The sequence below is a fragment of the Thermothielavioides terrestris genome, chromosome 2 (genome assembly GCF_000226115.1).
Source record: "Thermothielavioides terrestris NRRL 8126 chromosome 2, complete sequence".
Lineage (NCBI taxonomy): Eukaryota > Fungi > Ascomycota > Sordariomycetes > Sordariales > Chaetomiaceae > Thermothielavioides > Thermothielavioides terrestris.
In genome coordinates, this window is record NC_016458.1 from 7,364,211 (window position 1) to 7,390,680 (window position 26,470).

Genomic DNA, 26,470 nt, shown 5'->3' on the forward strand with positions numbered 1-26,470 from the left:
CTAATTCTAGAGCGATCTTTGCTATTTAAACTAAGTAAACTATAGACTTTTAATAGCATTTTACCTTTAAACCAATAGCTAGACCGAACAAATAAACTAAACCTTTATCTAATATCTCTAATATTTCGCCTCTTTAAATCCTATCATTTAGGCAATACTCTTCTCTAAAGCTAAATTCGTTTATAACAATTCTATTAATATAACTATTGGCATTACCCCTTTTCGAGAATTTATAGGTTATAACTCTTCGATTTCCTATTATATCGAGAATAATGCTCGATAGAGGAGGGTACTATACTCCAACGTAGTAGAACGGATTAAGAAGCTTAAAGAGTTGCGCTAATAGCTAGAGCAATACTAAGCCAACGCTATAGCGAGTTAGAAACGGTACTACAATAAAAAATATAAGCTAATAGAGTTCTAAAAGGGAGCTCTAGTTAAGTTGTCTACTTAGAATCTAAAATTTAAGACTAGTAAAAAGCTAAAGCCTTAGTTCGTTGGGCTATTCTAAGTATTAGACTAAGTAGGATTGCTAGTATATTAGTTAGCTTTGCTATATAAGTATATAAAGCTATATAATATATTTCTAATAGCTCTATTAGAGCTCTAGTATATATAAACTATAGTCGAAGAAACCTAGATACTAATGCTAGACCTAGAGGATAATAAAGAATAGGAAGTCGAAAAAGTATAGGCTAAATAGTGAATCGAAGGTGAAACATTCTTTTAGGTAAAATAGGCAGATTAGCTATTAGAGTACAACTAGTAGGTCTACGAAGACGATATAATAAACGTATAGTAGATAATCTACTAGTTTTAATGGATATATAAAGCTACTATTAAAAGGAAGCAAAGGGAGGACGCTTAAAACACGTTAAGCAATATACAATATAGCGATATTAAGTTAGCTTAGTCGTAGCCAAAGACCAATATATACAAATTAATTTATATAGTTATATATAGATAAAACAACTAGACCCTTCCCCTAAAACCCTAATTAAACAATTAGAGAACGCTAGGTCAACGACTTATAGAGTAGGCAAATCTATTCTATTAGGTCCAAAGCGTTATTATAGTCGTTAATATCGTTAGCAATTTGTAGGATTAAGGCTTTAGCGAAGTTGTATTTCGCCTAAGTCTAGGCGAGGTAGCTAGCGTTGTTAAGATATAGGCGATAAGCTCTTTTTAAGTCCTAGACTTATAAATTATATTAGTACTAAATTGCTATTAACATTTTAGTTACTTAACCTAAAGGACAAACGAAAGCGACTTACCAACAACTAGGATATATTGGCTAAGCGCTTAAGATATAGAAAGAGAAAGATATTAAGCTCTATATATTTAACTACTATAGCTTTAAAAGCTAATTGCTAGTCGATAGTAAGCTATTTATTTAGTATAATACTATAGACATAGCAATAAACCTTGTCTATAGTATAGAATATATTAACTAACTTTTTTAATAAATATATAATACTATAGTGAATATCGTCTAAAAGAGTAAATTCTTCGTTGTCCTTCTAACTATTAAAGGACTTACAATTAGATAGAACCTAACTTTCCTTAGCCTTATAGAGGAGACGAGCGATATATAAACCGATTATTAGATCAGTCAAATCACTGAATATTATACCGATAGCCTAATAGAGTTAATAGGCGAACTACCGCTAAGTATCGGTCCTAAGCTACCTACCGATATATAAATATTCTTCTTTTTAATGTACTGATCACAACGACTTAAGGAGAACTTAGTATAATAATGTACTTAGGAATAACGAGTATTAATGAGTTAGATAGAAGATTTTTATATACTATATATAGACATTTAAGGTATAGCGACTTCTTATAGATAGGAAGTATAAGGAACTCCTTAAGATCTATAATAAATTAGTAGAAAGAAGGCGGTAAGTATAAAACGAGGAGAAACGATAATATATAGATAGTAATGAATATAAGAATATAAGGCGAGTAAATAGAGAAGAAGAGGGCACTACGATTAATAAGATAATAATATATAAAGAAAAGAAAATATAAAGTATAGCTACAATAATACAAATTTAAAAGCAAAGAGTAGATAGTCTATATACAATAGTAAAATGCAAATTGTTATAAAAAGAGCAAAGTATACTATATACATTGCCCTAGCAACTAGTCTAACCTTATAGAGACACTCTACCGAATTCTAGATAAAGCTTATAGTTAGGCAAACAACTTATTACTCTTTATACCACTAATCAGCGAGTCTATATAGATAGATAGACCTTTTCTAGAGATTAGACAATATAGTACGCTATCGACTACAAAGTCTGAACCTAAAAATAGGTTCTATAGAGGGGAGGATAAACTGTTATAGTATATATATAAACCGCTATTAAATAAGAGCTAGCATAGTTCTAAGACGAAGTAAGTACCTAGAACCTAGAAGCTTATATCTATAATATACGATATAACATATATACTTAAAGCCTAGGAACTATAGCTAAAAAGGTAGATAGTCGCCTACTAAGGCGAAGGAAGATTTCTAATCCTCTAAGAATTAGCCTCTAATTACAATAGGAGACGTATTTAGACAGTGTCGTCTTAGAAACTGCAATTACTCGCCTTGGTCACTACTGTGATACTATTGTACTTCTCTGCCTTAAGGCATCTCACTAGTAGCACTCGAAGACTCCTGTTACAAACCGACTTACCTAGCAAGTGCTATAGGCGATCTGGGCATAGCGTAGGCGATTAGGTAAGGAACTAGCTTAGTCAGAAAGAAACAAAACTGGCCACTCTTGATTTTAGTGCGTTTTTGAGCGATTCAGCCATTGCGAGTGCCATCAAAAGCCAAAGAGCCAGAGAGTCAAGCAGGGCATACTACAGGAGTGCAGGCGACATAAGAAAAGTAGAAGGCGGCCGTCAGGGTTAGAGATATATATAGCGATTTGCAATTATTTGCGTCGATTTGACAATTTTCAAACTAACTCAAATTTCACCACTATGCACACAATTCAATCCAAATGGAGCTATATATTTGAGTTGTTTGAGTTGTTCGGAGTCTTGGTCTATATGGACCATCCTCTCAAAATTGAACCCATTGTCTCCCGTGTAAGGAGTGGGGGGGGCGGGGCCACGGAGGACGGCGCCCTCAAGAAGGCGTTGCATGTGTACGCGTGCCCAATGACTTCGAAGACACTGCACAAAATTAAACTGTCTTCTCAGCCCAGCAGTGTATCTGCCGACTTGGTAGGAACACGGTGCCGCTTTACCGGAGCTTCCAGGTTGTGAACGGAGTTGTCGCCGACAGTTTGGGTGGGCTTCCTTTTGAGCAATCGTGGACGAATCAGAGAGCGCACCAGCAAGCTCGAAACTCAAGCGCTCATTCAGTTAGCATTGAATGTCACCTGGAACCTACCACTCCAGACACTGCAGCTTACCTGCGCTCCCGGTCATTGGTACCGCATGTGGATGTCATTAACATGATCACAACCAAAAGACCTTGGAATAGACTACTCGGCGCATTCCCGTCAACAACGACATTCGCTTACCAACCTCGAATCGCAATGAGGATGAGCAGCTCCTCGCCGTCCGGCCCGGCATCCGCGCAAAAGCCCATCTACTTCGGTCCCTTTGACGTCACAAACCAAGTCAGCCAGCTCTCTGATCCCATCCACGCCGTTCCTCTCCACCGTCAACATTGTCCCTCCCGGTTCTATGACCAGGAGGCCCCACACACATTGTGTACTGACATCTCGCCAGGTCTTCCTCACAACACCCCACTCGTTCGCCCTCGTCAACCTCAAGCCGCTGCTGCCGGGCCACGTCCTCGTCTGCCCGCTGCGCCCACACCGGCGCCTGACTGACCTCTCGCCGGCCGAAATCACCGACCTGTTCCAGGCCGTGCAGCGCGTCCAGCGCATGCTGGCCCGCCATTACTTCCTGCCCTCCGCCTCCTCCTCATCCTCCTCCAGTTCCAATATCGAGAAGGGGAGGGAGAGCGCGCCGCAACCAGCGCCCGAGCCCGAGCTTGAGCTTGGCTCCTTCAATATCGCCCTGCAGGACGGGCCTGAGGCAGGCCAGACCGTTCCCCATGTGCACGTCCGTATGTATCATCTTTTTTATTTATTTTTTTATCATTAAATTATTTTCCCCCTTTCCACCGCCACGTTTGTCTGCCTCTCCATCACTATATCCGCCTCACTATCTGTTTCCCAAGTCCACGTCGACTCCCTTCTCCACCGCTTCATCCAGTCCAAGACGTACTTTGTAGCATTTGCCCTGTTCACCACAATCCCACCCCCTCCCCCAGCACCTAAAAGGGATGCAGGTTTTTACACCGTTACTACCTTCCCCCCAAGAAGGTAAACAAGAAAATGTGTGAGTACCAGACAGACTAATACAATACAAATGCAAAAACAAAACCACAGACATCATCCCCCGCATCCGCGGCACGACCGCCAAGCCAGCCGACACGCCATCAGACCGCATCTACGAGCAGATGGCCGACGAGGCGGGCAACGTGGGCGGCGCGCTGTGGGACCGCCACCAGCAGCAGCAGCAGCAGGAGCAGGAGGAGGAGCAGCACCAACAGCAGCAGCACCACCAGCCGCAACAGCAGCACCAGCAGTCCTCCGCCGACGCCGCAGAGGCTCGCCAGGCTGCAGCCGGGGAGGGGATGGGGGCGATGATGGCCGGGCGACCGCGGCCGGGGGGCAGTTTTCCCAGCATTGAGGACGCGGCGCGGTTGCCGCGCGGGATGGCGGACATGGAGGCGGAGGCGGCGGTGTATCGCGCGGTGTTGGCGGCTATGGGGAGGGAGGAGGTTGGGGATGGGGAAGGGGCATAGTTAGCGGGGACGGGACGGGGATGGATGGGTCGCTTTTGTCATGTCTTGCACGATTGGTGTTAACTGGCAGAGCGGCCGCCGATTCATTTGGGCGCTTGTTGTGGCGTCGGCGGATTAGAGGGGTGGTGAGAGCTCGGGCGCTCAGCGAACGCTGCGGGCTTTTCTCTAATCTTTTGCCTGGGCTAGTATTTACACTTTGCAATATGCAAGCTCATTAGATCAGAACACCGGCCGCCGTCCGCATCGTCGCCCGATTGCCCACTCGGGATGAGTGTTCTACCGAACCTCGCACGTGGGAAATCTAAGCTGGCATGCGCAAAACACGAGAGACTACGACAACCCGGGCAACAGCTCCTCGTCCTCTAGCGCGTCCTGCCGCGCGCGGTCTGCGGCGCTGTTGGTGTGCGGAGCCGGTTCGTCCTCGTCTCTCAGATAGACTGGCGCAGCAGTCAGTCAGTGTTCCGAGATGATTGGTTGCCCGCGGGGGGGGGGGGGGGGGTAGAGGGTTGTTGGGACATACCATGCGGCGTGAGGAAGAAGGATGCAACCACGGTCAACGCCAGCAGGGCGCTCAGCAGGACGAAGAACGCCTGGGGGAACGACTCCACGGTGGCTGCGTACAGCTCGTTGAAGATGATGGGCGCCAGGATCCTCGCGAGCGAGTGCAGCAGCCCGATGGCGCCGAGCATCTGGCCGACGCGCTCGGCCGGCACGTGCTTGGTGACGGCAGCCTGGATCGTGGCGGAGGCCAGGCCGCCGAGGGAGGTGACGGCGGCGCAGGCGACGAAGACCGGGCCGGAGCGCGCAAAGATGTAGCCGACGACGCCGACGGTGTCAGAGAGCAGCGCGACGCGCAGGACCCAGATGTCGACCTCGTCTGCGCCGCGGTTCTCCTCGACCACCGGCGCGCTCGGCTCGGCCCCGCCCCGCCGCCGCCGCGCGGCCGGCCGCGTGCGGAAGAAGTAGTTGATGAGCGGCAGGATGCCGACGAGGGTGACGACGCGTACCATGGACGTCATCGAGATGAAGCGCGAGCTCTCGAGGTTGCCCCACTCAAACATGTACTCGACGTACATGACGATCACGGAGCTGGCACCCATGGCGGCGCCGAGCGTGACCATGTCGGTGAAGGCCAGCACGAGGAAGTTTCGCCGCAGCCGCGCGCTGCCGGGGCCGGTGGGGAAGAGGATGTCGAGCGGCGCCAGCGGGTTTGCGGTCCGCACGCGGTGGACCAGCCTGCTGATTTGCGTTCCGAGCGGAATTCTCGAGAGGAAAGTGTTCGAGCATCCCGGTGCGGGCTCCATGGCGGCCTGTTCGATGGCGTACTTCTCGCGCGCGAGAAGCTGCTGCTTCCTGGACAGAGATTCGGGCGTGATGAGCGTCATGAAGGAGATGAAGAAGACATGGCAGCCGAGCAGGATGTAGAAGATGGACAGCAGGGAGCCCGTCCACTCAACCAGGTAGCCGGCAATGAGCGGGCCAATGGCGAGCCCGGTGAACAGGCACGAGTGGAGGTAGCCGATGGCAACTCCTCGTCTCGACGGCGGCGTGCAGTCGCTCGTGTACGCATGGCTGAGGACGCTTCCGGCAGTGAAGGACCCCGTCAGGCCGTCGAAGAAGGCGCCGAGCAGCAAGACCTGGTAGGGCACCGTTTCGGGAAACCTGGCAGCAAAGATGGTGATGATCTCAGCAAGGATGCCGCCAATGGAGCAGACGACCATCAGGCGCTTGCGGCCGTAGCGATCCGACAGGGCGCCGAGCTTGGGTGCTGTGAGAGAGCTCAGGGTCCCCGTGAGGACGTTGAGGACGAGCGAGAAGGTGGCCACCGACTTCTGCACCTCCGGAATGAAGCACTGGCGGTTGTTGCCCCCTGGGATAACTGGACTAAAGGTGAAGCCTGGATCTGCGGCCCTCCGGTCGGCAAAGTAGCGCTTGCACACGAGATCGATGATTCTGGGATGCGGTTAGCAGCAACAACTGCCTGGGTGGACGCAGCGTCTGGCCCATACAGATTCAGCCTTGGCACCACTGCGCCGCCAAAGGCCAGAGTGAAAAGCGCGTATGGACCTAGTAGGAACCAGACCTGTGTCGCGGTCAGTCGCCGTTGCCGTCGCCGTCGCCCCGACGCTGGGCTCTGCGACCAATACATACGGATGGCCTTTTCCACCACGGAAGGCCGCTGAACTCGGCATCCCTCGTCCAGCGGTCGGCGTGATCCGGTTCACACGTCCCGTGGCCGGGGGCGGCGGCCGCGCCTAATAACCCGGTCGTCTCGCTCGAGTCGTTGTCGGCCTCATGGCGTAGTGAACGCGCCGGGTGCATGCCATTGATGGAGTCCTCGGCCGTAGTCCAGTTTCGAGACGAGTTAAATTCGTCGCTGCCCCTCGCGAACGTCATGTCTTATACGGCGCTGCAGAACCCTCGTCTCGTCCTGTTGTTATTTGTGGCCCCTCACTTACACAGTATCCCGCTGTGTGTCGGGCTTGAACTCGGAGGTGGATAATGGGCTGTGGCGGAGGAGAAGCGCCACCGCTTCAAAATAAAATACTTGGGGGTCAATTGACTGCGGTCATTGCGATCAAGGTCAGGTGCGAAGCTGGGACCGGACTCCAGAGCATGTGCAGGAGTTAGTGACCCAGACTGTCTGACTTTCTGACTTGGGCAGCACAGAATCCTCGGGGTGCACAAGCAGCAGCTGTTGGTTGAAGGGTAGGTAAGCGCCAAGGGGGCCACGAATTCACTGTCGCGCTACGAGCGGGACACAATGCTTTCCAGTGCAAAGCCGGCCGTGTCTCGAAGCCATTCCTCTTGTAAAGAGGACGAATTGTGATTGACCACGTGCTGAAGGGGTATGTGTCGGGGAGAGTAAGAGTGACGATAACGACAAGAGGTGGCCGGCGCTGGCACAAGTTGGACTGGTTGTTTGGTCGGGTCCACCCCTATCTCCCCTCTCGGCAGCCAAAAATGTTGGATATGCTCCGAGCAATGCCAGCGACGTTACACTGCACTATACTAGTTATCAGGTTGGGGGCATCCCACACGTGGCTCAGCCAGTTTGGGCACTCCATGGTCCCGCTAGACCCCGGCCCAAGAACCAGCAAGTTGGAAGTCCTGAGCAACTTGAGGTGCCCGTTGCACTCAGGTCACTTTCGTCTTCGATTCGTCAGTGAAAGCTCCAGAAAACATCCACTACTGCGGTTTACAATGCCCCTGAGTGGAGATACCTGCCTTACCCACCCATTGGGTGCAAAGGAACTAACGCTTAGCCAGCTGGTTGGGCCAGGCATGGACACGAGGATTTGGAAGTCATGACGCACACCTGCTGCGGTGCGTTGTCGGCAGGGGCTTGCAGCGCCCGGCTGACAAATGACGAAACTGCCACTCGCGGCACTTTCCTGCTTTCGCGAATCCCCTGCGCAAGGGACTCGAGCAGCCGTTTGGAACCGATCTCGCTTTCCGATCACAAGCCAATTGACCTTGGCGATCGCGTGCTCTTATCTACAACGCCGGAACACGCGCCGACCAGGACAGGTAGTTCACCGTGAACCGTGCTCATCATACACGTAAGGTATATATACATATGACCACTGCCTATAACTGCTGCCCCGCAAAGAACTTCTTCGACGCGGCACATCTCTCGCTCTTGCAGCCTGGACACCTGAGGCCCATCTGCGTCGAACAGGCGATGCCGCTGGCCAGATGGCTCTTGGCCAGGTCCGCAAGCGCATTGATAAACACCGGGCTGCCGTTCAGGCTCTCGACACGCTTCACCGTGTCGGCGTGGCTCGAGCCTCCTATGACCTCCTCGTCGAGCTCAAATAGCGTCTCGATGTGGTCCGACGTAAACGCGATCGGGATGAGCAGCAGGTCCTTTTGGCCCTGCGCGATGTAATTCTCCACCGTGCTAGACGTCTGTGGGCCGAGCCAGGGCTGAGGGCCGACCTGGGATTGCCAGCACAGCCGGTACGGGTTGACGAACTTGAGCCGCTGCATCACGGCCTGCACCGTGGCAGCAACTTCGGTGGGGTAGGGATCACCTACAGCTGTGTTAGCGCACCGTAACGCCGGATATCCAGACACGGAACCATAAACCCACCCCTGTTCACCACGGTCATGGGTAAGCTGTGCGCCGAGAAGAGCAGCACAACCTTGTCCCTCCTCTCCTCGGGGTACTCAGCCAGCTTGGCCTCGATGTTCTGCGCGAACGCCTCCACCAACCCCGGATGCACCGGCCACCGGTCAATGACGCTCCACTTGATCGTCCCGTCCGCCCCGTCCTGCAGCGGCCTGGCCTTGCCCTCCAGCCTCTGCCGCCACTTCCACAGCTCGTTCAGGCTGCTGCCCGTCGTCGAGCACGAATACTGCGGGTACTGCGTGAACGCGACGGCGCGCCCGCCGCGCCCATTGCCGAACCCGTCGGCCAGCATCCGCCGGTACGTGTCCTCGGTCAGCGGGTTCGCGTACCGGAAGGCCACGTACGGCTTGTGCGGCGCCGTCTCGGGTGAGATCTTGTCGAGGATCTTGCACATCTCGGCGCACTGGTACTCGGACCACTTGCGGATCGGCGAGCCGCCGCCGATGGCCGCGTACTGTTTCTGGATCTTGGGCGTGCGCCGTTTGGAGATGAGCGGGCCGAGGTAACCCTGCAGCCGCCCGAGCGGGATGAGGTCGCCGTCGGCCTAGAGTAAATTGAGCGTTAGCGAGCGCATCTAGTGTGTGTGTGTGATACCGGACCGTGGGGGGAGTACTGACGAATAGTCTGCTAAGAAAGTCGCCCACTTCGTCCACGGTTGACGGACCGCCCATGTTGAGGAAAACCATAGCGGTCGGGCCCCGCGACGAGTTCTGTGTGACTGGAGGTACTGGCGATGCCAGCCATCGTACTTGTTGTGCCGAAGGCTTCGCGAGAGCCAGCGGCCGGAGCGGGCGTACCGCGGCAGGGAGTCGGAGGGCCATACGGGGACTCTCGGAGACGGGACGAAAGACGCAAGACCAGTCAAGCTGCGCAATTGGGAACTTCACCCCTACTCTGAAGAGGAACGAAAAATGGGATTTTGCGCTTGCGCAAGTATGTGCGAAATAATCAATTGACCTCCAAGGTGCGTCTCTAATCCACGGTTGACACCTCTGGAAACAGTGGCGAATGGTCTGGTAGGGAAGGCCAGATCGCCCGCACTGTCTGCCCCGAGCACTCGGCGGCGTCGGATGCGAGGACCCGACCCTTGCTTTCCATCTTGGCATCTGTCGTGTGACGTGACAGATCGGTCGGAGATTTGAGCAAATCACAGTCGAGGAATTGCAATCCTGCCTGGTCTCGTCACGTGCACTGGCGTTTAGGCAGGCGCGTCAGCCTAACATGCCATCGCGTCGCATGCATGTCGCTGCCCCGTTTGCCACTTACACGAGCCGCCTACCAACCTTCCTTTCGCACTTGTTTTCGTTTTTCATCGCCACAATCGCCCCAATTGCGCACAGGACCAAAGAAATCTGTATTGAGGCTCTGGATTAGCAATCTTTGAGCAATGGCTTGGGGAGAAGACGATGACAGACGCCCGGAGCAGGACGAGGGCGAGGAGGAGCTGGATGAGACCGTGAGCAGTTCTCCCAGCTCGCTCTCCCGATCTCCGCTGAACGTGTAGTAGGATTACAAGACGCAAAAAGATGCCGTGTTGTTTGCAATTGACGTCAGCAAATCGATGCTTCAGCAGCCTCCGGCCACCGATAAGAAGAAAGGAGAAAAGGACTCGGCCGTTGCGGCGGCTCTGAAGTGCGCCTACCAGTTCATGCAGCAGCGGATCATTGCGCAGCCGAAGGACATGATGGGCATTCTGCTCTTCGGCACAGAGAAGTCCAAGTTTCGGGACGAGGCGGGCGGGCGGAGTGGGACTGGGTATCCGCACTGCTACCTCTTCACCGATCTCGACGTGCCGGCCGCCGAGGACGTCAAGAAACTGAAGGCGTTGGTGGAGGAGGGAGAGGACGCTGACGAAGTGCTTGTTCCTTCAAATGAGCCCGCTTCCATGGCCAACGTGCTCTTCTGCGCCAACCAAGTGTTCACCACCAACGCAGCGAACTTTGGCTCTCGGCGGCTGTTTATCATCACAGACAATGATAGCCCGCACGGGAAGGACAAGGCCGCGAAGTCATCAGCGGCAGTTCGTGCCAAGGATCTTTACGATTTGGGCGTTGTCATCGAGCTCTTTCCCATCAGCCAGGGGGGTTCGAGCTTCGACGTGTCCAAGTTCTACGATGTGGGAAATGCCCCCTTTTCCTAGCCATTTCCTTGGACGTGCTCTAACGTAAAGAAAGGATATCATCTACCGTGACCCAGCAGCCGAGCTCGGCTCCCCGGACGAGGTCAAAACCTCAAAATCAGGCGACGGACTCTCGCTTTTGAACTCGCTGATATCCAACATCAACTCCAAACAAACGCCCAAGCGGGCGTATTTCTCCAACCTTCCTTTCGAACTTGCACCGGGCATTACGATATCTGTGAAAGGCTACATGCCTCTTCATCGGCAACAGCCTGCGCGGACATGCTACGTCTGGCTTGGCGGCGAACAGGCGCAGCTCGCGCAAGGGGAGACCATCAAAGTCGACTCCGATACGAGGACCGTTGACAAGTCCGAAGTGAAGAAAGCGTACAAGTTCGGCGGCGAGTACATCTACTTCAAGCCAGAGGAATTGGCGTCTCTGAAGAACTTGGGCGGCAAGGTCCTTCGCGTCATCGGATTCAAGCCGCGCTCCTCGATTCCCACGTGGGCCTCGGTGAAGAAATCCATCTTCATCTTTCCCAGCGAGGAAGACTATGTCGGTTCCACGAGGGTATTCTCCGCTCTGTGGCAGAAGCTGCTCGACGCCGACAAGGTTGGCTTGGCATGGTTCGTCGCCCGGCAAAATGCCAACCCCATCATGGTGGCCATTATCCCGTCCAGGAACCCCGATGAGGAGACATCGGGGACGCCGTATTTGCCAGCCGGACTGTGGCTGTACCCGCTTCCGTTCGCAGACGACGTCAGGAACGTGGAGTTGTCGGCGCCGCCGAGGCCTGCTGATGAGCTCACCGACAAGATGCGCGAGATCGTGCAGAACCTCCAGTTGCCAAAGGCCATGTACAATCCCCTCAAATACCCTAACCCCTCCCTCCAGTGGCATTACAAAATCCTACAGGCCATGGCACTGGAGGAGGACGTCCCTGAGGGTCTGGACGACGCTACCATCCCCAAATACAGACAGATCGACAAAAGGGTCGGCGGATACCTCGCCGAGTGGAAACAGATGCTTGCCGAGAAGGCGGGCGCGTTGATGAAGAGCAGGGCTATGAAGCGCGAGGTCGAAGACGAGGACGAGGGGCGCCCGGCGGCGAAGCGCGCGAAACCTGCCGCGAAAAAGGCCGCCGGGGGCCACCTGAGCAACGCGCAGTTGAAAGCTGCCTTTGAGCAGGGCACCCTCAAGAAGATGACGGTTGCCGAACTGAAGGACGTGCTGGCTAGCAAGGGCGTGAGTGCCGTGGGCAAGAAGGCGGAGCTGGTGGAAAAGTTGGAGCAGTGGATCGAGGAGAATATCTGATGCAGCTTGGAGCGGTTTTCGGCGTACGGCGGTCAGTTACTGGTCTTGGCGAAAGAATGGGTTGGCAAGGGGAAACATGCGCGCTTTCAAGGGATTAGTGTAGTGTGATGATGGATCACTTCTCTTTCTGTTCCGTTGCAGATATCTACTAGGGGTTTGGAGCCCGCTTCGCGGGCTTGTGGATTTTTTGTCTGCATTTTTACATCACATGACTTGCTTACTGTTACTACTGGCTACCTGCATTACCTGCGAACTGCTGGCCCACGGCTTGCCTCCCGGCCTACGGCTCCCACAGTTGCCTACCTACCTACGTTGTGCCCGCGTTATACCCCCGGTGCCCGCGCTGTGCCCCCGGTGCCTACGGCATGCCCCCGGTGCCCGCGTTGTGCCCCCGGTGCCCGCGTTGTGCCCCCGGTGCCCGCGTTGTGGCCCCGGTGCCGCCCGCGGTATGCCCTGCGTACGGCTGGCCCGGGTGCCCACCTGTGTACGGCTCCCCCAGTTGCCTACCTGGCCACGGCTCCCCCAGATGCCCACCTGCGTACGGCTCCCACAGTTCCGTACGGCTCCCCCAGATGCCCGCCTGCCTACGGCTGGCCCAGTTGCCTAGGCACCTGCGTACGGCTCCCTCGGTTTCATGGTGCGGGCGCGTAGCCCACGATGCAGGCGCGTAGAGAAAAGGAGGAAAAAGGAAAACAAAACAATGGGGAAAGGAAATGACGATTTAGCCGTAAGCCAACGGAAGGGGAAAGAAAAATCGCTAACAGTCATATACCCTGCACCTGTTATTTGTTAACGGCTTAGTAGGTGGAGTGTAATAACAATTAGTTAAGGAAGACCCCTGTTTTGCAGCCAAAAGGACCATCGCAGTAACCGGAAAAATCTGGGCAGTTGTGTAGTATATATATTTTTATTAGAAGATTAGAAGACGCTTTGGTGGACTGCCCTGCGACGAACCTCCACTTTTGGTGTACGGAGTACCTGCTGTGCTGTGTAATCTGCACGTTGCGAGATACGGTATTTACATGTATTGTAACGGCTCTTGTCGAGCTGTGCTTGTCGCGTTATTCACACCCCCACTAATTATCTTATCTGAACTCCCGTCTGCCGCGACTTCAATCCCAAGCCAAGCAACCCACCGCGTCGACAAGGCGAAGCTCGGTTTTCGCTAACGCCAGTGTTGTCCTTCTCCCGCAGCGCAAGCCGCTGGCATTCGAGGTTTTCAAGAAATTTCGGCTGGCTGACTGATTCCTGACGGCATTTCGTCTTCTTCTATGAACGCGCCCGCGGCATTCTGATTTTTGCGAGCGCCGACCGACCATGGAGGTGCTGCTCGGCGCCGGCCAGTCGAACCCATCGTGCGCGTCAATCGCCGATCTGCAGGCCCAACTGCGCGACCTCCTCGCCAGCAGGGTGACCGAAACGCGCGCCGAACACGTCTCGGTCACGTTTGAGATCCGAGCGACCGCGGTCTTTGATATCCCGGTCTCCGACAATGAGAATGAGACGCTGGAGACTGCGGCCAATATCGATCCGCTGCTGGGCGGAGAGCGGCCGAGCGCCGCTCCTGCCGTGAATGGGAATGGAGTGCAGGCGACGCGCAGAGTCAATGCGATTGACGCTCTGATCAACCAGCCCGTGGACGACCCCGTGTTGCAGACTTCTATCGCGAGGCATATCATCGCGTGCCTCGGTCAGGTGGACGGGAGCAACTGGACGGTGCGCCAAGTCTCGAAAAGCGAGCAGAGCTGGACCTTTACCTACCTCTGCAAAGATTCCTGGCAGGTGTGGAGTCGGCAGGTCTCGAAAAACCCTGCGAAGCTGGCCATCGCCGAGTGGAGCGACAAGAGTGGCCAAGACCCGGTTCATCTGGGTAGGTTGCGTCCTTAGGAGCTGTTGTTTGCCGTGGCTGACCGGTGAATCCAGCTCGACCGGCCTTCGATTGCCGAGGGTCCGTTAAGATCGCCTTTGTCAAGTCAACCAAAACCATCGACGTGAAATACGAACACACGCCGATGCACAAGACAGTGGCCCAGCTGATTGAACTTCTTGCGCCAACGCCACCACCGCCAGCCCCCGTCGTAAATACCCCAGCGAGAAAACCGAAGGAGCCAAAGACGCCGCGGCCGCCCAAGGAGCCCAAGCCACCGAAAGAGCCAAAGCCAAAGACTCCTAGATTCTCAAAGAAGAGGGCACCCGAAGATGGTATGCCGGACGGGGAGGGCTCTCAGCCGAAGAGGAGACGTAAGAAGAAGGAGTCTGGCGCCCCAGCCGGCCCGGACGGCACTGTGCTCCCTCCGGAAATGCCCGGCGCGCTGCCCGTGCGCGATCCCTCAACGAGACCGATGTACAATACCGAAGCGGGAACTGCTGGGGATGTGCAACCTGGAGGCTCGAGCAATTATCCCGAAGGCCTTGTGGGTGTTGCCGCTGCCAGCGACGGAGCGCCCGCCACCACTAGCGATGCACCCGTGTATACTATCCTCAACCTCCCTCCAGGCGAGGAGGAAAGGCGAAGACAAGTTGCGATCAAGCTCCTAAACGAAAACAACATCGATCCGACGACACTGTCTGCCGAACAATTCAGTATCTTCGCCAACCAATCGCCGGAATTGCAACAGGACTCCCTGGCCATGTTGATCAAGTACGGCGCGGCGCGTCTGCGCATCGTTCATCCCAGTCAGTACGAGTCGAACTCTGGCCAGTCTGCTTCCTCAGCAGGGGGCAGCACTCCTCAGTCAGCCAAGCCCAAGAAGCCGCGGAAGAAGAAGTCGGATGTTGCTGGCGCGGGTGCAGATCTGGCACAGGACGCGGAGGCCGCGCAAGGGAAGCAAAGTAGACGCATATGCGACAACTGCCGTGTCAAGAAGTACAAGGGCAAGGTTCGTGTGGATCCGGTCCGCCTCGCGGTGTGGAGATTGGGACTGACAAGTTTCCGCGTAGTGTGACAAAGCACGTCCGTCTTGCTCGATGTGCGTTGCGGATGGCGTTGAATGCGTCTACTCGCTTGCGAAGTCACGGCAGAGCAATGCTGCCGAACCAGCGGAACCGGCGGAACCAGCAGAACCAGCGGAACCAGCGCAACCAGCGGCGGAGCTTCCCCCACCAGTGAGCGTGGAGGTGCCGAACGACGAGCCCGAGGATCTCGGCTCGCCAGGATTCCATAACCAGCCCGTCGACCAGCCCGTCCATGGACCGATGGACGGACAATCTGCGAATGAACAAATCCAAGACCAGTTCGGCGGACATGTCCAGGGGACGGTCAACGCGCCAGCTTCAGAACAAGTGTCTCACCAAATGGAGCCACCCACGGATGCTTTCCACCAGACCCGTGGCTTCTACCAGCATTCTTCTGGATTGAGCTTTCCCAATGTCAGCACAGTCACCACCGGGGAACTCACCCAGTCAGGTATCCCATTGTCTACCATGGAGTCCACCCTGGTCGAGTACGCGGCGAACCCAGCCTCGGAGACTCCCGAGACTCCATTGCACAACTTAAGCTACCCCCAACCCCCGGCTGCCCACGAAGCCACAGTGGCTTACGCGGAGAAAACCCCCACCTCAGCTGTTGAGCACGGCCGGTGTGGGAGCTCAGGAGGCCACAAGTCGATGGCGGGACACAGCCTCCCGGCCGGCCAGGCTGCTCCCGAAAATGGGACAGGCGGCAACACCATGGACGCTCAGCACAGTTGGCAGTCAATGCCTGGCGCCTCAGCGCAAACAGCGTCCGCGGGCAGAACGTCACCGAGACAGTCCAGGCCTAAGAAGCCCGCGCCGGTTTCTCAGACGTATGATAATGTGCCGCAGCAGCAAGCCTCGAGCTGGCCGAATGCGGGGCAGCCGGTTACTTTGACAAGCCAGCCTGTGCAGAACTCGCCTCGCCAGACTGTCGCGCAGCCGGCCCGGGCCAAATCACGGCAGAGCAACCGGGGCCAGAGCCATACCCCGGTGAATAGCATGTCTGCAACCCGGTCTGTTCAGCCCCAAGGAGGGGAATCCCTCTCAGGCAACTCTGCGTACGGATCCGCCGCCGTCACTCAGCCGGCGAACTCGACGAACTACAGCTACAACCAATATCAGAGTGCCAACACTCAAGGAGATTCGTCTAGTGATCGCGTCGCATACCAGCCATATTCCAACAATCAAACTACCCAATCGGCGTCGTACGCCTCTTATGACAACTACAATGCCCGCAACGCTCCATCATCTACCCTCTCAACGCCCGGGTCTCACAATGTCGCGCCGTCCTATCCCTCGAACTCAGCCACAGCTCCCGGCACGGCGCAGTGGGGAGCTTCGAGCTCAACCTCCCAAGCAAGAAGTGCCCGCGTTTACAACGCCGCACAGTCGACGCCCGGCAGTAACCCGTCTTACAACATGCCCTCCTCGACCACCCCGCAGTCGCAGTCGCTGCAAGGGTTCAATGTGCGGCCTCAGCCACCGACTCAAGCCAAGAGCTCGTCGAGCATCTACGGCCAGCAACAGCCACAGCAACCACAACAGCACCAGCAGCACCAGCAGAGGCAGCAGCAGAGCTACAACGGGTACATGAACAATAACATGGCCCAGCAGCAACCACTGCCACAGCAGCAACAGCAGCAGCAGCAGCACGCCAGAGGCACCAGCCACCAGAACTGGTACAGCTTCGGCGCGGCAGCGAATAGTAGCCCTTCCGTCACTGCGTACAGCTCGACCGCCGCCGCCGCTGCTGCTGCCGGCGGGACCGGGACGTCGCATGGACAAGGAGGGCTCGGGTACGCGCGCAGCGGCCACGGCCACGGCCACGGCCACGGCCACGGCCACGGCCACCCGACCCAGCACCACAGGTCAATGAACCTGTCAAGCCACACGTACAGCAGCATGGACAGCGACCAGGCGCTGTACGACCTGCTTAGGAACAACCCGACCGGGTAGGAGCTGCTCCTGCTTCTTCTTCTTGGAGGTCGGGTTCGGGTATCGTTCGGTTTTGCTTGGTACCGTTGTTTTTGGTTTTTCCTGGCTCTTCTTCTTTTCCTTTGCGCGGACGGAATTCATCGGTATCTTGCCAGCACTCAGTTCAACGAGGGCTGCATTGCCGGCATTCTCTGGGGATTCCCACATCTGGTTGGTGCAGAAATGGATGGAGGCAGGGTGTCAGGGTCGGTTTTGTCATGTATGTCTGTTGTAATAGGTACCCCTCGGAGTGTATACGTTTGTGAGACACGAGACGGCAGAAGGTCGCGGAATGGGACTGCGCCGATCCAACTCGTCGGTGTTGACAGCCAGGTGTCGACAGACAATTATACCCCCGCAACAATGGTGCGACCTAAATCAGGAGTCCCATGGGAGGTGCTCAGATGCTTATAGATGTTCGAGTTCAAGGTGCGGTTGTCTGTCGAGTATCTAGAATGGAAAGCAAAAGGCCCCGTCCCATCTAATAAGAAACATACCAGAACGAACCCAGCCGAGAACGCCATCCAGATGTCAAGGTAATAGATATAATCTACAAGCACGGCCATGTCAAGGGGGCGGGAGGGAACACAGCAAACCAGATCGAAACAACCCCCCCAGGAAACTGTTTCGGTCCTCGGTTGCCGCCCGTCCGTCTCAAAACGGCCCCAGGCCAGAAACAAAAAGGACTTTCCGTGCTCTTATTGCGCCGCCGCGACAGCGTCTGCCTTGGTATCGACCTTCTTCGCCGGGGGCGCGCCGGCGCCGGCGCCGTCGTCCTCGCGAGCCCGCTTGCCGTTGGCTTCGCCGTTCTTGCCCGCGGTGGATTGGATGGTGGGCACCTGGACACTGCGCAAGTTGTTAGTATTAGCATGGGAAGAACGGCAGCTGGATAAATCGCTGGGTGAGGGGAGAGGAGCACAACATACTCGTTGGTGTTCTGCCGGGTCTCCTCGCTCTTCTTCTCGTCGCGGCCGCGGTTGTCGCGCCCGCCGCGACCGCCGCGGCCACCACGACCGCCCCTGCCCCTACCCCGGCCACGCCCGCCCTTGGAGCCGTTCTTCTGGTTCTCGTCACGCCCTGCCTTGCCGTTCTGGCCCTTGTCGTCGCGACCCTGGCCGTGGCCGCGCCCGCCGCGCGCGCCGCCGCGCGTCTTGCCCTCGAAAAAGCCGACGCGTCGGCTGCTGTTGGGCTCGATCTTGCCCTCCTTGATCTGCTGGTTCTTCATCTCCAGGTAGTCCTTCTTCTTCATGACCAGCAGCTCGTGGCCCTTCCAGGTCGGCTTGGGGTCGAGCTTGACGAAGGCGTCGGCCTCCTCGGCGGTGGCGAACTCGACGAAGACGGAGCCCTTGAAGAGGTCCTCGTTGGTCCGGCGCAGCTTGACGAGCTTGACGTGGCCGTGCTTGGCGAAGAAGGCCTCGATGTCGAACTGGGTCGACGGCTCCTCGTCGCCGAAGCCCTTGGCGTAGATGGAGGCGTTCATGCGGGCGCGCTGCGCCTCGGTCGACGACACGTACGCCTTCTTGCGTCGCACGACCTCCTGGCCCTCCTCGCCCGAGATTTCGAGGAAGGTGCTCTCGCGCAGGGCGGCCACGACGGCGCTGTAGGGCTGGAACTGGCGCATCCGCTTGAAGCTGCAGATGGTCTTGAGCGGCATCGGCTTGTTCTCCTCGCCCCCCGTGCTCTCCCACATGAACTTGTCGGTCGGCAGGTTGCTGTCGCTGAAGTAGAACTCGACCTGCGAGCAAGGGGGTCAGTCTGGAGTTCCAGTCTCCCAGCCAATGCCGGGTCGGGGCTTTTGGGGGAAGGGCGAGGCGGGGAGAACTTACCTGGTTGCGGATCTTGACAGGATCGTCCGTCACCGGCTGGGTGGTCGGATCGTATTTGCGATTTCTCCTGTGGTCCTTAGGGTCGGGCTTGGCGGTCGTCTTCAGCATGTTTTCGGGGGCCTTGACGGCACCGTTCTGGCCCTCGGCGGCAGCATCCGTCTGCTTGTCGGCGGTCTCGTCGGTGTTCTCGACAGCAGGGGTTGCATCCTGGGCAGCCTGCACCTCAGTGGCCTCGGCGGCCACCTCGGGCTGGTCCTTCACGACAGCGTCGCTCATATCGTTCGGCGACGAGGGGCGAGGCGCCAGAGCAGAGCGCGGCGCGGTGGAAGGGAATGCAATTTGAGAGGATCGGCCAAACAAACGACGGACCAAAGAGCAAGGCCGCAAGAAGTCCTCGACAAGACAGCTAGTTGATAGGCAGCAGCGAGGAGTAGTCGTCAGGAGGCCTGAGCCAAAGCAAAAGTTTGCGACTGGAAGAAAGTGGTACCCCTCGAGAAGCAGCTGCACAAAATTCTTGGTGGGGTAGCAACGGTCGAAGTCAAGTGCATTGGCGCCCGCTATCAGCAAGCGGGAGACGAGTCACAGGGAGGCACCAGCTCCCCGGGCGAGTCACCAAGCAGAAATTCGAGGCTGGGGAGGCGACATATTTGAGGGACCTTCAATTGCAACTAAGGTTTCTGAAGCAAAGATATTTTGTTTCTTTTCTTCTCTCCTTTTTTTTTCTTCTCTTTTGCCTTATTCTTATTTTTTTTATTTATTTTTCCTCTTTTCACAATGATGAAGTCTTTTCTTCAATGGCGCGTCCGCTGTCCTCAACCTCCACCGAGCTGTACAGTACCCTCTCAATTGGAGATTTTCCGTGCCCCGCCTGCTCACCGCCCGCCGGAGTTGCAATTCGTCCCCACAGCGGCAGAAGCCGTGCGGTGGGCCTGCGTACACTAGTGTAGGGGGTAAAATACCGCATTCAGAATCAGGTATTATCGCGTAATTTCATGCAGCTTTCACTCGCGCTGAACCCTCACGTGAGCGACCGAGGCGGGCCGATGGGGCCTGGAAACTTTTTTGGCTGAGCGCCAGAGCGCCAGAGTGCCCAAGCAGTGGACGACAGCGAGCGACGCTGCCAACCCAACCGCTCACTTCCCCCCTCTACCTCGCCCTTCCCAGTGGCCCCATCCTCCGTGCATAGTCTGGCGACCGAGCACATCACACAGCAGGGCAGGGCCAGCCGGGAACCGCATCAGGGGCGCGCCAATTGGGCGGCAATCGCGTTGTTTCGCACCGTGCAGGGCCAGCAGTGCCAGCCCCGACCAACTCGAGAGAGCATCCGACACAGACACCCATACCCACAGACACCTCCACCTCCACCTCCACGATGCGGCAGCGCAGGTTGTTGAGGTTCCATGGTCTCAGGCGTCCAGTGCGTTCTCCCGTCGTTGCTCCTCTCCACCTTCTCGCTCGCGGCTGACCTCTCTTGTCCCCCTCCCCTGCAGCGTCTGCGCCAAACATGGAACAAGTACAACCTGTTCAATATCGCGACGCTGCGCGAACCGTTCCTCGCCCCCAAGACCTTCTTCCAGCAGAAATGGATTGCCAAGTCCCTGACCCGCGGCTATCACGGCGAGCACATCAAGGAGTACCAGTGGGAGCGCATGTTCAGCCGCCGCCTGCTCTCCGCCGTCAATATGGACCCCGCCTACATGGCTCGTTACAACGGCAGTGAACAGGCTGCCGGCCGCGGTTCCGGCCTGATTGGCGCCCGGTCAATACAGAACAAGGGCAATCTGCGAGGGCCGACCCCGTACATGCAGATGACCTTCGCCCCCATGGAGCGCCGCCTCGACATCGCCATCTTCAGGGCCCTCTTTGCCAGCAGCGCGAGGCAGGCCCGCCAGTTCGTCGTCCATGGCGCCGTTACCGTGAACGGGAAGAAGGTACACCTCTCTCTCGCCCAGGAGGACCGCTGCCGTGCCGCGCCGAGTTAACTGACCAGCGCTGAACAATTTAGATGACCCACCCCGGCTATCTCCTCAACCCAGGCGACATGTTCCAAGTTGACATCGAGCGCGTCATGACGGCGACGGGGAAACCGAAACGCCCGGCCCAGAAAAAGGCCGACTCGACCACCTCAACCGCTAGCGAGCCCGCCTCCGACGAGGCCGACGAGGCCGACGCCGCCGAAGCCGAAGAAGCAGCCAGCGAAGCCTCTGAAGACGCTGCGGAGGCAGAAGACATAGAAGACGGCGAGGACAGGCACATGGCCACGCTCAAACTGCTCCAGCGGCGCGCGCAGGGCGTCTTGGAGGCCCGGAGCGTATACCTTCGCGCCAAGCGCAAGCTACAGCTGCGCAGACTGCTCCTGAGCGTCAAGCACACCATGAACCGCAGCCGGAAATCGGCCTCGGCGTCCGAGATGAGCGACGCCGAGTACGAGCTGGCCACGCTGCTGGAGGGCCTGTCGCTCTCGCCCGTGGAAGCGCGCAAGAGGCGGAATCAGCGGCGACAACGGCACAAGGACCGGGCCGCCGCGGAGGAGGGCCTGCTCACCCCGCAGCAGCGCCGCGTGCTCGAGCACATGATCTGCCTCGAGCTCGAGAACCCGCACGACCCGTCCAAGCCCTACGCGACCCCCTGGAGGCCGCGCGATTGGATGGCCCCCTTCGCCTTCATCCCGCGCTACCTCGAGGTCAACCAGCGCATCTGCGCCGCCGTCTACCTGCGCCACCCCGTCGCCCGCCCCGGCCGCTCCGAGGTGCCCACCCCCTTCCCGCCTAGCATCTCCCAGCTGGCCTTCAACTGGTATCTGCGGAGGAGGTAAAAAGAAAATAGCAAAGCAGGGCCGGGCGATGAGAGAGAGAGAGGTGATGATGGCGGGAAAACGCGCGCTCCGTTGTTGTAATAAACATGGGGTAGTGGTTTGGAAAGGGGGAGACAGCTAGGATGGCCGGGTGAGTGATGGTTATTTTCTTGAAGCAGAAGAGAGGCAGGGGAGAAGGAATGAATTCATAGAGGCCTCGTGCGATGAGCTGCGAAATGTATATCATAGTGCAAGGGGGCTTTGCTATCTCCAGCTCGCCAAGCCGGTTCGGGCACTGCCTGTATTCTATAGATGTACTTGTACAACTATGCTGCTATTTCCCCTTTCGCTTGGGTTTGGGTGTTGAAAGGCCTTTTGATTCTGCCCTTTTCGAGTCAGACACGAATCGTCTCGTTTGAGCGGGTGAGTTGTCGGGGGTAGCAAGCAGCCACAGCACAAGTGATTTCCTCGATGCAAGTGAATAGTCCTCGATGGCCACCCTGGGGTTTGCCAGACTAACTACTTTACCTTACCTGCAAGGCGGCACACACAGAGACACGGGTGAGCCCAGGTTGGCAAAGCAGACACTAAGAGGATCCATTTTTATTTCAGACAGACACTTAAGCTAGAAAGCAGCAACAACAACGGTAACGACAGCTACAACAAAAGGGAGGCGCTGAGTAAGCCGAGGTGAGGCGAGGCTCAAGAAGTAAGTTGCTAGGAAAGGGGGGAAAGACAAGACAGAAAAAAGGGGGCTTATGGCGACAGCCCCAAGTCTGATTCGACAGAAAACCTGAGAGAAGCGAGAAACGTCTGAACGCAGGAGGGGAAAGGCCAGTCGAGGAGGGGGGTATAATAGGTAGGTAAGCAGGGCAAGGGGAACAGGAAAGAAAGCAAACACCCTCTCATCCAAGCAATCCTCTCTCCCCTTCTCCCTGACGGTTGTTCCCCGCCGCCGTTCAGTAACCTCCCTTCCATCCATGACGCGTTCCATCCTCCCAGGTCCCCGTCCAAAGGCTCCCATAACCAGGAAGTCTCCAGCTTCTTTGGGATGGGGGTCGGTGCCGGCGGGATGGCAGTCGAGGCTGTCCGGTGCGACTGCCTTGTCTTGTGGTTGACCAGCAGGAGGACGAGTCTGGCCCGCCCCCGCTTGGTGCTCGCAGCCATCCAGCAAGTCCGACCGGCTGGTGTCCAACCCTTCAAGCAAGCCCTCCTCTTCGCCCTCCCAGCCGCCCGCGCCCACCCGACTTGGCGAATCAGGTCGAAGGATTTTCAAGAAGAGTCCGGCTGGCCCGCCATCCCATGACGACAAGCTAGATCCTTGGTCTCCCGAACCCGATCTAGACGTTACTTTTGTTTGCCGACGGCGAAGCACATCCCCAAAAACACCCCGGAAGACGCCGTTGCAAAAGAACCCCTGACCGCTTCCCGGATGACCAATTGCGTTAAGTATTAAGGGGCTGCGATTAAGTGGAAGAAAATAAAAAAAGGACAGTGTGAGAAAACAAAAAAAGACGTATAAGGAAAACAAGGCGGCCAGCTGGTATTGTTGGGGGGCATCATGATACTGAGACAGGTCGTGGAAGTAAATGAGACAGACGGGGCGGCAGCTGCGCCGATTATCGGAGAGAGAAGCCCTTCCTCTTGGGCTCCTTCTCCAGCGGCCGTCCGCTCTCGAGCCTCGCCTTCTTCTCCTCAAGCTCGAGCCGTTGCCGCTCCAGCTGCTCCTTCATCTCCCGGTGACGGGTGTACAGCTCCTCCTCGCTCTGCTTCAGCTTGGCTTCCTTCTCAGCAACCTTTTGCTGGAAGACCATCTTCATCTCGGCTTCCATCTTGGCAAGCTTCTGCTCGTGGAGAGCGCGTTCCTCCTCCTGCTTGACGGCAGGGTTGACCTCCTTGAAGACGCTCGGGTCTTGGGAAACGCCCATAGCGATCAGCTTGTCGGTCCGGTAGTTCTCGTAGAGGACGTTGTTGGTGTGCTCCTTGAGCTCCTCCATGTGGGTGCGGATCAGCATCTGGCGCAGCTTGACAAAGTCGCAGTGCTCCTCGTTGTCCACCTCGATGACGCCCCAAGGATAGGCACGGCCGCGGACCCGGCGGCCATCGGCGTTGGTAACCTCGTTGTTCGCGCCGACAACGGCGAACGGAACCTTGGACATGATCTCGTTGTTTTCCGCAATCGTCTCCTCGTCATCGAGCTCGTAGCGGGGGCCCTCGAAGATCTGGACCTTGTGGTACTTGATGTCGGCGAGAATCTACAGGAGGCGGTCAGCGCCAACTCGATCAACATAAAACACCCGTGAGGAACTAGAACTTACTCTGGCCTTGAAGGCAGCAACCTCCTCATCGCTGAGGGTGTCGGCCTTGGCAATGACCGGGATCAGGTTGACCTTGGTATGAAGGCGCTTCATGACCTCGATATCCAGAGGCTTCAGCGAGTGGCCGGTGGGCTGGATGAAGAAGACGCAGGCATGGATCCGGTTGTCGACGATGTTCATGCGGTTCACCTTGTTCTCGGCGTCGAGGTAGGCGTCGAAACGCTGCTCGATGTTGTCGACGATCGGCCGCCAAGACTCGTCGTTGTTGACGAAGTCGCCAAAGCCAGGAGTGTCGACCACCGTCAGGCGCAGACGCACGCCGGCCTCCTCGATATCAGCGCTGATAGACTGGATCGTAACCGTCTTGGGAATGATGTCGAGGCTGGGCCCCTTGCGCTCCTTCGGAGGGTAGAGGGAAGTGTTGAAGAGAGTGTTGACGAGAGTCGACTTTCCCAGACCAGATTCACCTGCAAAGGGAGATGTGCCGTTAGAACGGCGGCTTGATCACGGCTTCCAAGGAGGGTGGAACTACTCACCAACAACCATGACATTGAAGTTGAAGCCCTTGCGGACGCTCTTGCGATGCCATTGGTTGGGCAGGTTGGCGAAGCCGACGTAGCCCGTCAGCTTCCTGCGGACAATGTTCCGGTTGTCACTCGTAGCTTGAGGAGCTGCGGCCAGAGAGTCAGACAGAGCTTGGCGAGGAAGCTCAGATCCAGACGAAGAAGGCAGACCATGGGGCACCGGGGCCGCCACCACGGGGGGAGGGGAACTGGTGGGCATACCGTTTGCAGCTGTAGGAAGAGCATGTGTTAGCAACTCGTTACTGAAACACGTGGTCGGCTAAGAAATGCTGGAAGATCCTGCGCCGGGGCCATGCGGAGCCAGACTGTGAGTGGGGACGCTCGACGGCGGCTTCTGATCCGCAACAGGCTCGGGGCCACGGGGATACAGCTCGCCGTAGGAGAGCGGCTTGGCCTTGGGGAGCTTTGGTGCGTCCTGGACGCTGAACTCGATCCGACTGGTGCGAACGGCCGAGTTGGCGGGTTTGTTGCGAATGGGCAGGGGCAAACTGCTGGTCCGATTGGCGGGAGCTGGTTGGCGTGCGGATGCATCCCAAGGCCTGGCGCAGCGAGCATGGTGGGCGCTGGTGTTTAAACTCCGAGGACTCTCCTCAAACTGCATGCTCTTCGAGCGAACTTTGGCAGTAGCATGCAGCACCATGGTCGCAAAGTGCATATTGAGGCGTGCGTGCCGCTCGTATTTCGGCGTGAAAGGATTGTTGCGCAGAAATTGCTGTCCCCAACAGATTGCAGGTGGCTGAAAGGGAGCTTGGCGAACGGACTTAAGAGCATGGGCAGCTATTGCGGGTTTGTGATGAGGAGCGGGAGGCCGGCCGAGGACGATGGCGACCACAACGACACCCGGACCAAAGGATGCCTATGCTGGACAGGCTCGATCGAAGGAAGGTATTGAGGGCGACTGGCTTCTCCCGAGGCGGCGATGGTTCCTGCAGTTTGGTCGCCCGACACAGGCCCCGACGCAGGCAACTTTCAGCGGAGAAACACAAAAGCAAGTGCTTACCCATTGCGATAGAACTGTAGCGAGCGATCACGGGTCACGAGTTGTAGAGGAAAGAGATGGGAAGGTGCAAGGTCTGCGAAGGCAAGAACGTCAGTCAAGGGTCTAAGGTCCGCGGCGCTCTGCCACGAGTGCGCGTGTTCCTGCTCATCAGACGAAACAGTGGAGATCCCGAAGATCAGGGCAGCGGCAAGCAGGAGCTATGGGGGACTGAGCGCGCCGGGATGCGACCGCGCCTGAAGCACAGGACAGCAGGCAGCAGGCAGCAGACAGCAAGAGCCGGCAGGTCTTGACAACCAGAAGGAGCCCGGGACTGGGACTGTGCTGATGGCCCGATTGCCCACGGCAGAAAGTCGGAGCTTGGGAATGCATCACGTACCGGGTCGGTATAGTCGCGTGTCTGCGGCGGGCTACGAGGGACAATGGGCGAATGGCTCTGAAGGGTAACGCTGGCCCGCGTAAGAAATATGGCGAGAAAAAGAGTGTTGAGAAGGACGAAATGGCGAAGAGGGGATGACGGCGTGCGGACGTGTCACGGTCGTCAAAGGGAAAAATTTAGGTCGGTAGACGGGCAGGGAGATTAGCTTTCTGGTTCTGGTTCAGGTGCTTTCGCAAAAGGGGGTTG

The 26,470-nt window shown here is 56.4% G+C and overlaps 8 protein-coding genes across 8 annotated transcripts; 4 read left to right on the top strand and 4 right to left on the bottom strand.

The window, feature by feature from the left end:
* The first annotated feature begins 3,366 nt into the window (after positions 1-3,366).
* Positions 3,367-4,898, top strand: THITE_2115414 (uncharacterized protein). Its single transcript, XM_003653176.1, has 3 exons — positions 3,367-3,629; positions 3,742-4,084; positions 4,410-4,898. The coding sequence occupies exons 1-3, from the start codon at positions 3,546-3,548 to the stop codon at positions 4,826-4,828; spliced, it is 846 nt and encodes a 281-aa protein (XP_003653224.1). The 5' UTR covers positions 3,367-3,545; the 3' UTR covers positions 4,829-4,898.
* Position 4,899: 1 nt separating this feature from the next.
* THITE_2115417 (uncharacterized protein) lies at positions 4,900-7,395 on the bottom strand. Its single transcript, XM_003653177.1, has 4 exons — positions 6,980-7,395; positions 6,838-6,911; positions 5,349-6,781; positions 4,900-5,265 (listed from the first exon to the last, which is right to left on the bottom strand). Exons 1-4 carry the CDS (start codon positions 7,223-7,225, stop codon positions 5,159-5,161), a joined length of 1,860 nt encoding a protein of 619 aa, XP_003653225.1. The 5' UTR covers positions 7,226-7,395; the 3' UTR covers positions 4,900-5,158.
* Positions 7,396-8,260: 865 nt separating this feature from the next.
* On the bottom strand, positions 8,261-10,056 carry THITE_2115418 (uncharacterized protein). The gene is made up of 3 exons (XM_003653178.1): positions 9,581-10,056; positions 8,925-9,507; positions 8,261-8,865 (listed from the first exon to the last, which is right to left on the bottom strand). Exons 1-3 carry the CDS (start codon positions 9,782-9,784, stop codon positions 8,420-8,422), a joined length of 1,233 nt encoding a protein of 410 aa, XP_003653226.1. The 5' UTR covers positions 9,785-10,056; the 3' UTR covers positions 8,261-8,419.
* A 155-nt stretch (positions 10,057-10,211) lies between these two features.
* On the top strand, positions 10,212-12,648 carry THITE_2115421 (uncharacterized protein). Its single transcript, XM_003653179.1, has 3 exons — positions 10,212-10,419; positions 10,471-11,079; positions 11,138-12,648. Exons 1-3 carry the CDS (start codon positions 10,351-10,353, stop codon positions 12,395-12,397), a joined length of 1,938 nt encoding a protein of 645 aa, XP_003653227.1. The 5' UTR covers positions 10,212-10,350; the 3' UTR covers positions 12,398-12,648.
* Positions 12,649-13,330: 682 nt separating this feature from the next.
* THITE_2115422 (uncharacterized protein) lies at positions 13,331-17,409 on the top strand. Its single transcript, XM_003653180.1, has 3 exons — positions 13,331-14,267; positions 14,321-15,276; positions 15,338-17,409. The coding sequence occupies exons 1-3, from the start codon at positions 13,715-13,717 to the stop codon at positions 17,306-17,308; spliced, it is 3,480 nt and encodes a 1,159-aa protein (XP_003653228.1). The 5' UTR covers positions 13,331-13,714; the 3' UTR covers positions 17,309-17,409.
* Positions 17,410-18,024: 615 nt separating this feature from the next.
* THITE_2075584 (uncharacterized protein) lies at positions 18,025-19,635 on the bottom strand (the record flags this gene model as incomplete). Its single annotated transcript, XM_003653181.1, has 3 exons — positions 19,153-19,635; positions 18,249-19,061; positions 18,025-18,114 (listed from the first exon to the last, which is right to left on the bottom strand). Exons 1-3 carry the CDS (start codon positions 19,426-19,428, stop codon positions 18,025-18,027), a joined length of 1,179 nt encoding a protein of 392 aa, XP_003653229.1. The 5' UTR covers positions 19,429-19,635.
* A 544-nt stretch (positions 19,636-20,179) lies between these two features.
* Positions 20,180-22,069, top strand: THITE_2115426 (uncharacterized protein). The gene is made up of 3 exons (XM_003653182.1): positions 20,180-20,569; positions 20,643-21,083; positions 21,158-22,069. The coding sequence occupies exons 1-3, from the start codon at positions 20,525-20,527 to the stop codon at positions 21,965-21,967; spliced, it is 1,296 nt and encodes a 431-aa protein (XP_003653230.1). The 5' UTR covers positions 20,180-20,524; the 3' UTR covers positions 21,968-22,069.
* A 464-nt stretch (positions 22,070-22,533) lies between these two features.
* THITE_54464 (uncharacterized protein) lies at positions 22,534-26,394 on the bottom strand. Its single transcript, XM_003653183.1, has 6 exons — positions 26,225-26,394; positions 25,849-25,921; positions 25,050-25,058; positions 24,801-24,935; positions 24,265-24,731; positions 22,534-24,201 (listed from the first exon to the last, which is right to left on the bottom strand). The coding sequence occupies exons 2-6, from the start codon at positions 25,850-25,852 to the stop codon at positions 23,566-23,568; spliced, it is 1,251 nt and encodes a 416-aa protein (XP_003653231.1). The 5' UTR covers positions 25,853-25,921; positions 26,225-26,394; the 3' UTR covers positions 22,534-23,565.
* Positions 26,395-26,470: the final 76 nt, after the last annotated feature.